Source organism: Dermacentor albipictus, unplaced genomic scaffold (genome assembly GCF_038994185.2).
Source record: "Dermacentor albipictus isolate Rhodes 1998 colony unplaced genomic scaffold, USDA_Dalb.pri_finalv2 scaffold_54, whole genome shotgun sequence".
NCBI classification, from domain to species: Eukaryota; Metazoa; Arthropoda; class Arachnida; order Ixodida; family Ixodidae; genus Dermacentor; species Dermacentor albipictus.
In genome coordinates this window covers 622,580-637,559 of record NW_027225608.1, presented here as the reverse complement: position 1 = coordinate 637,559, position 14,980 = coordinate 622,580, and the positions used below count along the sequence as shown (strand labels likewise).

The following is a 14,980-nucleotide window of genomic DNA, read 5'->3' as shown; positions in this document are numbered from 1 at the left end:
GAAAGTTGTTTAAAATTCTGAGTGCTTCCGGCGAGATTCTTCCTTTTGCATAGTTCTTGACGGCTGTCTTGCAGTCGCTTACTACGATGTTGGCTTCCGTGGAGGCTATTGCCAGTGCTAAGGCAGCTTCCTCCGCCACCTCTGCCTTCCATGTTTTCACCGTCCCACTAACTCTGCAGTCACCCTCTAGACTCGTAGCAACTATCGACATACTCTGTCCATTTGCGTACTCCGCCGCGTCCACATAGACCACGTCCCTGGCATTACGGAATCTTTTGTGGAGAGCTCTCGCTCGTGCGTTTCTTCGATCTTGGTGAAACTCCGGGTGCATGTTTCTGGGGAGTGGGGGTATTGATAGATGTTCCCTTATTTTCCTTGGGATGTCTCTCCGCACTCTGTGCTGTGCTTCGTAGGTTATTCCGATGTCATCTAAGATGTGTCTCCCCGTCAAACTCTGCGTAAGCCTTTCATACTGCGCTACTCTCTGTGCCTCAATAAGTTCGTCTAATGTATTGTGCACGCCAAGCGCCAAGAATTTCTCGTTTGACGTATTTGCCGGAAGTCCCAAGGCTTGCTTATAGGCCCTTCTAATAATGCAGTCTATCTTGGCTTTCTCCGCAGCGTAGAGCTTGAGGTAAGGAACCACATATACAATACGACTGATTACGAATGTTTCTATTAATCGGATGAGATTGTGCTCTTTCATGCCATAGTGCCTGTTGGATATGCGCTTTATTAGTCTGATTGTTTGTTGAACACTATTGTCAAGTAGTCTAATGGTTTCTCCGTTATGGCCGTTTTCGGATATGTGGAGTCCCAGTATTCTCAGGCTCTCCACTATCGGTATTGTGGTGCCTTCTACTGTGAACACAATGCCCGGCCTTTCCCTAATGCTTTTTCGACCCCGGCATGTGGGCCTATAGAGCAGAGGTTCTGATTTTTGCGAGGAGCATCTCAGTCCCTTGTCTTTGATGTAGTCTTCTACGGTGTTTACTGCGGTTTGAAGGATCTCTTCCACATGCCCATCGCTTCCACCCGCCACCCAAAGGGTGATGTCGTCCGCGTAGAGGCTGTGTCCGAGTCGTTCTATCTTTTCGAGTCTCGCAGGAAGACCAATCATTGCTACGTTGAATAGAAAGGGAGATAGGACTGAACCCTGCGGGGTACCCCTATTACCTAGCTTGAGCGCGTCCGATTTGGATTCTCCAATTGAAATCTTTGCGGTACGATCTGTCAAGAAGTCTTTGATGTACGCGTATGTTTTACGTCCTACATCCAGTTTTTGGAGATTTTGTAGTATGGCCTTGTGCGTGACGGTGTCAAAGGCCTTAGTTAGATCGAGACCTAGTATGGCCTTAGTGTCTAGACTTTTCTCACCCGCATCTATGATCTGATGTTTTAGTTTGAGCATAATATCCTGCGTCGATAACTTTGGTCGAAATCCAACCATGGTATGTGGGTAAAGTCCTCCATCATCCATGTATCTCGTGAGACGTGTGAGAACCACATGTTCCATGAGTTTACCGACGCAGGATGTCAGGGATATGGGCCTTAAGTTCGTCAGTTGTGGTTTCTTTCCAGTCTTTGGTATAAAAATAATTTGGGCTGATTTCCATTGACTTGGAATGCTGCCTTGCTCCTAGCAGTTATTCATGTAGTCCGTGAGAGCTCGGATGGATACATCGTCGAGGTTTCTGAGTGTTTTGTTGCTTATCCCATCAGGTCCTGGTGCACATTTCGAGTTGAGCCTGGTCAGTTCATATCTAACTTCTGCCTCCGTAATAGGGGTATCAAGATCTGGATTCTCGTTACCTAGGTAATCCGGAAGTACTTCTCTATCCGCATCTCCAACGTACATCTTTTGGAGCTCTCGGAAGAGCTCTTCTTCTGTGCCGTTGTAGCTGTGTATAACCTTCTGTAGATTGTGTCTTTGTATGGTTTTTGTACTTCCGGGGTCCAAGAGGCATCGGAGAATGTTCCAGGTCTGGGAAATTCCTATCTGCCTTTCCATCAAGTCGCACGTGGCTTCCCACTTCTGTTGGGTTAACCTATTTGCATATATCTCGATTTCCTTGTTTAATTCCACCATTCTCTTCCTTAATTTCCGATTATGTTTTGCTTTTTCCATCTTTTCAGCATGCTACCTTTCGCTTCCCACATGTGCAATAATCTGCTATCCATCTCCTCTATAGCTGCCTCCTCTGGAACAGTTTTGGTAGCTCGTTTAATGTTTTCTTGCAGTTTCTCTGCCCATTTCTCAACGTCCGTTATAGTGTCTTCCGCATCATCTTGTCGGATTTTGCGGAAAGAGTCCCATTCTACTAGCTTCAGTTCTCTCCTCCTCTTTTTCCTTGGGCCTGCTTGTACCGTTGTGACGACGATGTAGTGGTCACTACCTAAGCTTTCCTGCATGTTTGTCCATTGAGAAACTGCTACATTCTTCGTAAATGTGAGATCTGGTGTCGTGTCGTTGGTTACGCTGTTTCCTATTCTGGTTGGTGCCTGAGGGTCAGTTATGAGCGTTAGGCCTTCGTGCTGAGCGTCTGCCCACAGGCTTCGGCCCTTAATGTTCTTTATGCTGTATCCCCAAGCCGCGTGTGGCGCGTTAAAATCGCCGACCACGACTAGTGCCTGCTTGTGCGCTACGCTCAACACTTTGCGGAAGAGTGGGCCGAATTTGGGCTTGTGCCGGGGTGGACTATATATGTTCAGAATAAATAGACTTCCCTCTTCTTTACGGGAGGGGATTATTTCAATCAGGACGTGGTCTATGCCGCGCACACCGGTATCGTGCTCGACAGCCGAGAGGTTTCTGTGTATGAGCGTCGTGACGGTTGCCTTCTCGCCGGAAGCACTATACGATTTATACCCCGATAATTTTGCGATCGCCCCGGTTTCCTGCAGGGCGATGACATCTGGCACCTCCTTACTTGTTATGAACTGCTGCAGGTTTCCTCGCTTGCGACGATACCCGCGGCAGTTCCATTGCCAAATCGCGTATTGGTTACGCGGCGCCATGTTGATTTATCTGTTCTTCCCCGGTGGCCAGCATATTGTCTCATGCTTACGAGACGAATAAATATTGCACAAGAGACAGTAAAGCTCAATGAAAACATTATTCCTGTGTTTTCTTAAGGACATTAGTGCTCTCACAACACTCAACGAGCCCGTGAATATTATCGCTTTGCCTAGTTTTTTTTTCTTTGTGTTTTACTGCAGATAGTACTGCGTAGGCTTCTGCAGTAAAGATGCTTGTATGGGGGTTCATTACACCTGCTTCAGAGAAAGAGGGTCCAACAGCCGCGTAAGACACACCAACATGTGATTTCGACGCATCGGTGTAGAATTCCGTACAACAGCACTTCAATTGGAGTTCATGAAAATGCATTCGTATTTCGAGTTCTGATGCCCATTTTGTAACACTTACGAGAGATATATCACACTCTATCACTTGCCAGTCCCAAGGCGGTAGCTGCTTCGCTGGAGGCATCAAGCGGAGTTCGAAGAGTGGAACATTCATTTCCACGCTAAGCTCCCTCACACGGAGTGAGAAAGGCTGTCTCAAGGAGGGTCAATTGCGGAAGAGTGCAGTACATGTCGAATCGTTAATAGTTTCACAACAGGGATGTTCAGGATTAGAGAGCACTTTAAGAAAATATGTGAAGCTGGTGTAAGATCGCTGCAGATTGAGTGGCCACGCATTCGATTCTACATACGAGCTTTGAATGGGGGTAGTTCCGAATGCGCCTGTGGCCAGACGAATACCCAGGTGGTGGACCGGACCCAGCATCTTTAGTGCACTCGGGGCTGCAGAGTTGTACACTATGGCGCCATAGTCTAACTGCGATTGAATGAGGCTCTTGTAAATATTCATTATACACTTCCTGTCGCTACCCCATGTTGTGTGTGGTAATATTTTGAGTAAGTTCATTTTTTTTAGACATTTAGCTTTGAGATATTTTATTTGTGGGATAAAAGTAAGCTTAGAGTCAAGTATTACACCTGGAAATTGGTGTTCTTTGTTGACAGGCATTTTTTGTCCACACAGTTCCATGCATGGGTCTGGAACCAGGCCTCTCTTTCTTGAAACTAGAACACATGAACCTTTGTGGGGGTCGATTTTAAACCCAGTTTCTTCTGCCCACTTAGATATCTTGTTCAATCCCGGCTGTACTTGTCCTTCGCATACTGCAATGTTTCAGGATTTAAAACCTATTTGTATGTCATCTACGTAGACGGAATAAAATATAGCTGGCGGTAATGAAGCGCGTAGTGTGTTTATCCTAATGATAAAGCGAGTGCAACTGAGTATGCCTCCCTGGGGTACACCAGTTTCCTGTGTGAATGTACGCGACAGTGCATTGCCCATTTTCACCCGAAATGTGCAGTTTTGTAGGTAGCTTTCGATAATGTTTAACATATTGCCGCGGATGCCCAGCGCCGAAAGCTCGCGCAATATTCCGTACCGCCAAGTTGTATCGTACGCCTTTTCCATGTCAAGAAATACGGATAGGAAGGATTGTTTATGTACGAAAGCATCGCGAATGTTTGATTCGATGCGCATGAGATGGTCGGTTGTAGATCGCCCTTCCCTGAAGCCACATTGAAGTGGGTCAAGGATATTGCTGGACTCTAGAAAATGTATGAGACGGCGATTGATCATTTTTTCAAAAAGCTTGCAAAGACAGCTCGCAAGCGCTATAGGATGGTAGCTGGTCAGCAGTGATGTATCTTTACCGTGCTTCAAAACAGGGATAACAATAGCTTCTTTCCATTTAGATGGGAGGTACCCGGCCGCCCATATAGCATTGAAAAGTGCGAGTAGCGTTATTTGAGTATCGTTGTGGAGATGTTTAAGCATGTCGTACATGATCCTGTCAGGTCCAGATGCAGAGCTCTGACATGCAGCCAAAGCAGCTGTCAATTCGGCAATGTTAAAAGGCTGGTTATATAATTCGTTCTGTCTGCATTTGCGGTTGATGGCCTCACGTTCTGCTATTTTTTTGTGCTTTAGGAATGCCTTGGAATAATGATTTGAGCTTGAAATCCGCTCAAAATGTTCCACGAGTGCGCCAACTTGATCTTCTAAGCTATTGCCTTCATCGTTTACTAGGGGCAACGGATGAATTTCTTGTCCCTTTAGCCTTCTAAGCCCGTCCCACACTTTAGCCTCTTAAGTATATGAATTTACAGCTGAAAGGAACCTCTGCCAGCTTGCCCTGTTTGCCTGTCTTCGCGTTCGTCTTCCCTGGGATTTAATCTGTTTAAATTCTACTAAATTTTCGGCAGTAGGGCATTCGCTTAGTTTGCCCCAGGCTTTATTCTGTCTCCTCCGTGCCTATCTGCAATCGTTATTCCACCAGGGCACCCGTCTTTTCAATGATGTGCCATTTGTTTGAGGGATGAATTTCTCTGCTGCATCCATGATAAGAGCGGTAAAACATGATACGGCATGATCTATGCTAAAATCACTTATAAAATCTGGTAATATGTAGGTGAATTCTTTAAAGCATTCCTAATTAGCCTCGGCTCGTTTCCTGCGAGGAACAGGCGGAGGAGAGTCATGTTGTGTTACTAGGTTTAGAGTTAATGAGAAGTGATCACTTCCAAATGAATTTTTAATTACAGACCACTCTAAATCAGGGAAGGTAGAACCAGAACCCATAGACAGGTCTATTGAGGAGTATGAATTAAGCTGTGGTATATAGTAGGTCGGTTCTTTCTTATTAAAGAGGCACGCACTGGAGTTTAAAAGGAAATTTTCAATGAGTCGACCTCTCGCGTCACATCGTGAGTCTCCCCACATCGGGTTATGAGCGTTAAAATCTCCCACGAGTATGTAAGGCTCGGGGAGCTGGTCAATGAGGTTATAAAAGTCTGTTTTTTCGAGACGCTGGTTTGGCGGTATATAACTGGAACACATTGTTACTAATTTGTGAAAAAGAATGGCCCGAACTGACACTGCCTTGAGGGGCGTGGTAAGGGCGATGGGTCGGCAAGCGACATATCTGTGGGCTACGAATGCTACACCGCCAGAGGCGGTAGCCTCGTCGCGGTCATTCCGAAAGATAGAATAATTGCGAAGGAAATTAGTGTTTGTAGGTTTCAGATGTCTCTCTTGAACACACAGCAACCTTGGATTATGTTTGTGTAACAGTTGGTTAATGTGATCGAGGTTACGTAAAAGTCCTCGTACATTCCACTGTAGTATTTGTGTTTCCATTATGATAAATGTGTTGGGTGCTGTGTGTTTAAGAGACAAGGATTAGCTCACGGGTGTTTTTCAGGCACCGTGACGGGAGTTTTGTCTCTTTTGGAGCGGTCGAGAGTGTCTCGCCGCTCCTTAGGCGCTGGTGGCGCCGTCTTGCTGGCGGTTGTGTCCATCGCCTCTTGCGAGGCGCTGGACAGGCGCTCTTCCGAGCGCTTTGTTTGGCGTGACGGCCTCGGCACGTTGGACGAAGCCTTTGAGGTCACCTGCCCGGAGGTAGATGGCCTCTTCTGCTGGGTTGGCGTAGCAGCAATAGCTGCAGCCGCCGGGGGGGGGGGGGGGGTGAGGAGAAGGCGTTTCTGCCGCCTCACTGGGTGTGAGTCGGACAGCCGCCAGAGACCGCTGTGGCGCTGCCTCCTGACGCGCCACTTCGGCAAATATGTTTTTGGGCAGGTAGGATACCCGCCTGCGTGCCTCCTTGATTGAAACTAATATTTTCTTTTACTTTTGTCGTCACAATTTCTTTTCCTTTTTTTCCAGGATGGGCACGACCGCGTGTATGCGGCGTGCTCCCCTTCACAGTTTACACAATGGAGAGTGTTCTCGCAAGCTTCAGAAGTATGTTCGTGGGCACTGCACTTGGCACAGGTTTGACGGCCTCGGCAGCTCTGCGAACTGTGGCCGAAACGTTGGCGTTTGAAACATCTGAGCGGATTTGGCACATATGGCCTAACACGGAGCCTGATGTACCCTGCCTCGATAGACTCGGGCAGGACACTTGATCCGAAGGTGATTGTCAAGTGCTTGGCTTGGATTTCTTTGCCATCGCGCCTCATCTTAATTCTTTTGACATTGATTACATTCTGTTCACTGAAGCCCTCCAAGAGTTCAGCCTCAGTGAGCTGAGGCTGAACCCTTTTTCTGAACCCCTTTTCTGCCGCAAGGCTTGACCTATTGAATGCATAAATAAAGACGTATAAAATAAAAGAGAAAAAAAAACGTATTCCTTCACAGACTCTGAAGGCTGGCTGGCGATCCTGAACACTTGTTTCCTTGCCGCGCTATTGAACCTTATTTTTGTCTTTTCATAAGAATCTCAACTCCACTCTTATACTTTCTCTGTTAAGGCCCCGAGTCATTTGTTGTGATTCATCCCCAGTGTTGCTGAACAGGACAAAAATGGAAGGTTGCTTTGATATTCGTCGTTGATACTCACTCCTAAGCCTTCGAATACTACTTCCAAGCATGCAGTGAATAGCACCGGATAGATTTTGTCTTCTTGTCGGACCCCTTTCTTGATAAGTAACTGTCTACTTTTCTTGTAGAGTACCAAGGTAGCCGTGGATTATTTGTAGATATTTCCCAAGATGTTCACGCATTCCTCCTCTACTTCTTGATTGTGTAATGGCTCTACGACCGCTGGTGTCTCTATGAGTCAAATGCATTTTCATAATTTATGAAAGCCATAGAGAGAGGTTGATCGTATTCTGCAGATTTCTCGATTACCTGATTGATGACATGGATGTGATCCATTGTAGAATATCCCTTCTTGAAGCCAGCTTGTTCCTTTGTTTCACCGAGTTGAAGTGTTGCCCTTATTCTATTGCAAATTATCTTGGTGAATATTTTATATAATACTGAAAGCAAGCTAGTGGACCTAAACGTCAAAATGAAGCTTGCAATGAAAAAGACGGACCGTATGTTAGCGTAAAGCTATGTACGGTGTAGTAATGATGCGTAATTAGCGCAAACAGGCCGAAATCTAAACCCAGATGGTCCAGATGGGCCGATCCTGGATAATGTGCATTATCTAATGTGGGCGAATCACGAAAGTCGTGCAACCTAAACAAACGACATGGTACGCTAATGCGCCCCAGAAGACCTTGTCTTCGGTGTAAACCGTTGTCGAGTCGCTTTGCTTCCCCTTTCTGTTATTTTTTTTGCTTTAAAGCAAAAACTCTACATTATAGCATTAGAATCAAGCCACTTTACCATTCGCAGGTTGTGTCGGCAGTTATAGTGCACTATTACATTATAATATAGAGGGCCCTTAAACCAGCGCTAAGTCGACAATTCTTCACTGTCGACTCTACGGTGCCGTTGAAGGAACCGCCGCCCTCCTATCCTGCCTTATGCCATCCACGGGGCCTAGCCCAAACAAGCCTTGGGAAATGCGTCAGACTACGTCAGGCTCTCGCGTCATGGCTGCGCTTTTTCTTTGTCGTTTTTTTTTTTCGATAGGCGCTGACTGTACATTGCCGTGTGCAAGTGTTTCGCTCGCACTGTTTGCGTCGGCATGGCGCGCGAGCCTCGGTTGATATCCTTAACGAAATATCGCTTGCCTGGCTGACGTACGCCAGTTAGGCAAGGACTGCGCATCGGGGCGCCAACAGAGATGTTATTGGTGAGGGAAGTAAAACAAAAGAAACAACAACAACTTGTATCCTGCACAAGAAAAGGCTCCCGCTTTTAGGCTCAGTTCATTGTGACTACATATAGCCAGTTGGAATTTAACAAAAGGCGTTCGCCACGTATTGGTACACTATTACATGTGCGAGCCAATCAGCGTCCACCATTAGACCTCTCATATCGTTGTATGTATTCGCTAAATCGACGCGTTCCAAAAGTGCGCGACCAGCGGCAGCTGGATTTCGATGCAGGCGCAATGCAAGAACGCCCGTGTACCGTGTATTGGATTAAAAATTAGGGTGTTTTACGTGCCAAAACCAGTTTCTGATTATGAGGCACGCCGTAGTGGGGGCCGCTGGAAATTTCGACCGCCTGGGGCTCTTTAACGCACACTTAAATCTAAGTACATGGGTGTTTTCGCATTTCGCCCCCATATAAATGCGGCAGCCGTGGCCGGGATTCAATCCCGCGACCTCGTGCTGAGTGGCCCAACACCATAGCCACTGAGTAACCACGGCGGGGGTGCATTGGATGCATGTTAAAGGCGGCCAGACGGTCAAAATCATATAAATATGCAAATTATTTGTGGTATTACAAACTTTACGCGAATGTTGCAATTGTGAAACTGATGCTGAGGAGTAGTGAAGTCATGTCTGGTTAATAGAAATTTTATAACTAGCACCACTTTCTAGATACCGGTCCCCAGAATATGCTTAAGAATACCTCGGTATTTCAGTTAAGATTGTCCCGAACTGGCTAGAGGCACACTTTTTAGAAGCTGCTAACTGGCACGCCCAATTATTTCATAAACCATATTAAGGTCACATATATCTCATGTGATGACAGTTTTAGGATTTCAGTATTGCTATATCTTAAGTTAATAATTAAAAAGTAAATTATAAAATTTTACGTAATTGGCAGAATTGTCGTTGAAATCTACCTTGTTGCTAATGTACGCCTAGACACGTAGCATATCAGGAAAAACGGCAGCAGCCTAGATATGACGGTCAAAGAAAGTGTTCCGCATAAAACGAAACATTGGGATTTATGTTACTGGATGACAGCGATGAAGGTGTGAGCATCCGCGTTGAAAAGGTGCGATGAGATATGCAATCTAGCTGTTTATTCTAACTTTTCTGGTTTATCGAAGGCATTAAATATTTCTTTACCCAAATTTACAGTATACGAAATGGAACGTTCGGTTCATTGCATTTCTTCCTTTCTATTGCACTGCTAATCTCGCAGCAATGTATCTTGCACACTCTTCGCGTATACGAAGTCTCACATAGCGAAATATAACGACTATCTTATCGGGAGGCTAAAGCCGCGTTTGTATATGATTGAGATAGTGGTGCATCGCATTGCATTTCTAGTACGTCGCATCCATTAAAATCTCAGTATACCCCTAGCTAGGCAAATCGCATGAGTGTCGCCAGGCGAGCTTAGTGCTACGGTGGAGACAGGTAAATCGCCTCGCATGGTGCATGTAGACGCTGGCGTATCACATTGAGGGGGTGTGGAAAAGTGAGACCGCTGCTGGCGTGTGCTCTTCTTCGCCCACCGGACAAACCTGATCTCTGGAAAAAGGTTCGTTCGAAAAAGGTAATAGTTCGTTTGGTACGACCCATATAGTGCCGTATGTAAATGATGAAATGCACCAAGGTGTGGCCTTTACTTTTAGAGTGAACACTCTAAATAAAGTTTCGGCGACAAGCCCCAAAGGGGCCAAATGTTTCTTAGAATGTACTTCAATGACGAATGGCATGGCGCAGTGCACAAGAAGTGCATGGAACTGCTCGTTCGAACACGGCGCTTCGTGTGAAATTTTCGGACAATTAGCCTTTGTCAGTTTGGGAACCACAACCCGCCGTCACGCGACGTCATGCATACTTTCATACTTTCGACGCAGCCACGGCAACTCGTCCTCGGCGTGGGACCTGGCTGAGCACACGCGCTGCCTGGCGTCCTACGCGAAGCACACCTCCGGCGTCGAAATGTCCGGCGACGAGCCGTGGTGGCGCGACGCGGTCCAGGTCCGTTGGGCCGCCGAGGTGTCGTTCAGGGCGGCCGCTTTACGAGACGCCAAGATCGCGCAGGAGAGGTCGCTCAGGCAGCTCTTCTTCCTCCGCTTTGGCCACACCTTCTGCGCAGTGCCCAGCCGCAGCCAGCGGGAGGCGGCAGCAACAGCGTGTCTTGTGGCCACCATGAAACTGCCTGCGTTCGCCGGAGCGTTCGGGTGCCCCGCCATGGTGGGCATCGGGTGCTGACCACTCTGCGACTGTACGGCTCAAGGAGAAAAACGAGAGTTACTCGCAGAGAGCAGCCGTGCGGCTTCGCACTGCACGTCAGTTTCTTTTAAAACGTGCAACATCTCGAAAGTGTTTGGGATTGATTTTCTTCGCTATACGTAGTGACTGCTGCCTAAGCTGAGCAAGAAAATGGTACGCAAGAGCGCACTTGCTAATAAAGTGACACAGCCTGGTAAAGAAAAAGAACTTTTTTTTCCATCTTACACACTGACAACGGATCTATTAAGTGAGCATTCGATATGTTACCGATAGCGTTACGCGAACTGGAGAGAGAGAAAGAGCGATAATTTTATTGCGATAGCAATTATATGGACATTCAAGACGAATTTCCGCCGTCGCCGTCGCCATGATATTCCATATAAAGTCCAAGTGGGATAAGATTGCGACCGCACTCCGTGTTCTGTAAGTGCTAGTGGAAGCGTGTGAAGCTGAGAAGGATGTAGTGGTTTCATTTCGTGTGCGCATAGGGGAAAGGCGGAGAGGATGCGCGCCGTCTTCCATTTCACGCAAGGGAGCAGGAGGCCGTGGTCCTATCCCGGTCGCGGCCACGCTGGCCCTACTTTGAAGGTATATTTGCGTTGGTTGCAAAGGCTAGGCGCGCCGATGGCTGATGGCTTCGTCTGCGCTGTGTTCTCGCCGCTTAGTTCAACGTTAAAGCGAAAGGCAGCACGAAGGGCTATTCGCTCGCTGCTGCTGCCGCTCTTCCTCACGCCATCGTTTTGACAGCGAGTGTCCGCGGTCATCAGTTTCTTAATCACGGCTCAGAAATAATCACTAGTCCTGTCCTTTGAGCTCTGCAGCTATCATCGAAAGGATCAGCACTTTAGAAAACTTCGGATATTTGGAATCAGTTATCCCTGCGTCGCCATTGCGTGGCGTACCGTGAATTTCATTATCGCCCCTACGGTTCAAATATAAGAAATTCCCGCGATGACACATACAGGGACATCGTGTGAACAGCCGGTGAATTTATTAACCGGCGCAGCGAAATAAAGAACATGTCCGCAAGCGATGCAGTAGAGCTACCACAATGCTATGGATCTGCGAGCACAAAACCACTCGATGACCACGTGGCCAAGGATGTCACGGCATAGAACAGGCTTATGTCTGTACTGCAGACGAGGATGTCTGTGGGGTTTAACGTTCCAATGCAATACAGGTGTGACGACGATGTGGATCAAGGCCTCCCGATTAAAACTGAATACCGGGTTCTGTGCCCCCAAAGCTTTGTATAAGAGCATGGCTGCATTCCGCCACCCTTCGAATACCACCACCGCACTGGGAATTGAACCAAAGTATTCGTGCTCAGTGTAGATCAGCTTAGCCACTGAGCCATTGTAGGGGGTGCGACATGCGTTGAAAGCTGGTCCTGAAAAAAAAATATAAATATGCAGCTGTCTTTGACGAAGGAGCTTTTGACCTAATATGTACAAAACCTTCTAAAGACTACTTCTGGATGTACATTCCTCGCAAATCAATACTTTCCTACGTCAGCTCCTATTGTTTCCATAGGCTTCCGGTATTAAAATTTTGAAAGTGTTAAGAAGAGAAATTTCTGTGACCACTTATGAAATTTAGACCATACTAACCTGTACTTGCATTCGTTAGGTCATGACACATGTACCTGCACTTCTAGCGAGACCAAGTTCCAGACGGAGAGACCGCGGGGCCGCGATTCCGGAGAAAATAGTTTTTTTTTCTGACTGGCGAGTGCTTCTTTTCCTTCCTATTAATGTTGCTTGTATTTGATACTGTAGTTATCTACGTTCCTGCAGCACACCAAGCTCGACGAGCGGCTCTAGCGAGGCAACTGTCTCATGTACATAAGCACTCACCACTTCTCTTATCATCATCATCCATCCCAATACTTTCACTCCCCTTCCCTCTTCCCCAGTGCAGAGTAGCAGACTAGAGCGCACTAGCTCAGGTCGACCTCTCTGTCTTTCCTATCAATAAATTCTATTCATTCAATACGTTTAATTTATCAACATCAAGCACATCATTAGGTGCGTGTCATTTGTGTGCCGCCCATTACAGCATCATCTCTGCTGAAGTTCATTGAAACGCCGCGACTGGGCCGATCGTGATGCAATAATTATTTCTCTTTGCGAAGCACGCCTAATCAAAATTGTGCTGTCGGTATGTCAACCAAAGCTTCCTTGTTTGATTGCTTCTTGCATTTGTCATTGTGGGTCATTTGTCCTTGTCATCGCATTCGGTGCGACCGATTTCCGTCGCGAGTGTATGAGCCATGTTTTGCTGCTACAATGACAGCATTTTCTGCAGGACCTGGGCTCCCGGAGAGCCCCCAGTGTTGCGGGAGCGCCGGTGGCAATGAACACTCGGCCGCTTGCAAGTCACTCTTAAAGTAACACTTTTAAGCTTAGATGATGTCAGTGGTTTAGGCTGAGCCTTGAGGACCTCCCGTGCCGAGTTTCAGGAAATGTTGAGCCGTTTGCTTGCGGCAACTATTATAAAGATGAATTCAATACTCAAAGCAAATTTACCAAGTGTCTGACGGAATTTTAGAAAATTTGTGCGGCATAACAATCAATTACCGGGAATATATTTCTTTAGCATTTTTTTTTCCTAACGCGGACTTTATTCCTGCAAAGTTTCATTGTGAAAAGTTTAGTAGTTCGCAAACAACAAACGTTTTGGTCCTCCGGCAAGCATCGAAAGTTAATACAAACTTTATAATATTCTACAGCACGTACAAAGCATACCTACGAATTTGCAATTTCTCTGACATGTTTCTCTCGAGAAACTGTAATCCTAGCAAGTTTTATCTTGATTTGCGCGATAGTTCTGTAACGAAATACCGTTGTATATTTCATGACACTCAGATGCGGAATTGGTAGAACTTTGGTGATATTCCACAAGGGTGTCTAAATTTAAGGCATGCTTATGTTACTCGCACATTGCCCATAGCAGACCCAACATCCCCTCCAAATTTAGCTGCTCGATATAAGAAAATTGTTTGGATTATTTTCGTAGAGTGCTGGATCTGTTGTTTTGGAGCAGAAATTATTCACCGCATCTAATGACCAGAATAGCAGCGTCTTTGTAAAAGAAACAAGAAGAATGGAAGCAGAAGTGTACTTTATTACTGCTTGCTGCATTTTTTCTTGGCACATCCACTAAGAACATGTGCTACTGCGAAACAACACCACGGGGTGCACATGGGGTTACGTTGCAATAGGAAACCAATAAGATGCTGCAATAATACTGGAAATTTGAATGGTGGTGGCAGGCTTGAGGCCTTGAAGTTACCATCCCACGTATTCTCTTTGTACGCACTAGCCAAGTTAGCAAATCCGAGAAAAAAAACAAGAAAAGAACAACAGAAGGGGCCGAATTAGTCACTTTCAGGGATGGCCAATGACAGGCAGATTTGTCCCTCGCGACGCCCTCGCCACATTATTCAAACAACCATCACGAGAGTCTCTTCGTCATTCGTTGTTCGTGGCAGAACAAAACAAACAAACAAATAGAAACAACAACAAACGAGTCCTTATTTCCTCTACTTGGAATTCTGCCTTCACGTAAACAGACGAAATGATTATAGGCACGGAAGTACATTTTGTTATGTGAACGGCTTTTTTCTTTAAAGCATGTCGGCTGGATCAGTAATACGGATGAACAGTGACATGTAAAAGAAGAAACAGTACTCCTACCAGCACTTCTGCCTTTACGCCTTCAGAAAACAGATTAATCACGCACAAATTGTAGAAAAATACCATTCTTAACGCCTTACAAAGCTATCACACAACTCAGGCAATATGCCAATGAAAACATATTTTTAGAATAAATTTACAGATCGCACGCAGTGTGGGAAACCACATTAGGTGAATAATTTTGCAGGTAGCTAGCTGTCGGGCATCGTTTGCGTTTCTGCGAAGCTTCACCCGGTGGACAAACATGTTCTTGTAAACCACACAGTCCTGCGTGTGACGACAGCGGCAAGACAACGACCATAATGTGTCAACGATCGGCATGATGACTTACTTATTGTGCTTCGCCAATGAAAGGGCGGGCTCATGTGCATAGGGCA

General features: G+C 46.3%; 1 protein-coding gene across 3 annotated transcripts in view; it reads left to right on the top strand.

Annotated features, from left to right (window-relative positions):
- LOC139053018 (uncharacterized) overlaps positions 1-11,068 on the top strand; it is a 32,880-nt gene extending 21,812 nt beyond the window's left edge. For 2 of the 3 annotated variants that reach the window (XM_070530154.1, XM_070530155.1), the window contains exon 2: positions 10,527-11,068. In XM_070530154.1, the coding sequence (XP_070386255.1) occupies positions 10,527-10,884 (358 nt within the window). In that variant the 3' untranslated portion in view covers positions 10,885-11,068. Of the gene's footprint in view, positions 1-6,923; positions 6,998-10,526 lie in introns of those variants that run through there. The other variant, XR_011510169.1, reaches the window with a different exon arrangement.
- The last annotated feature ends 3,912 nt before the right edge of the window (positions 11,069-14,980 follow it).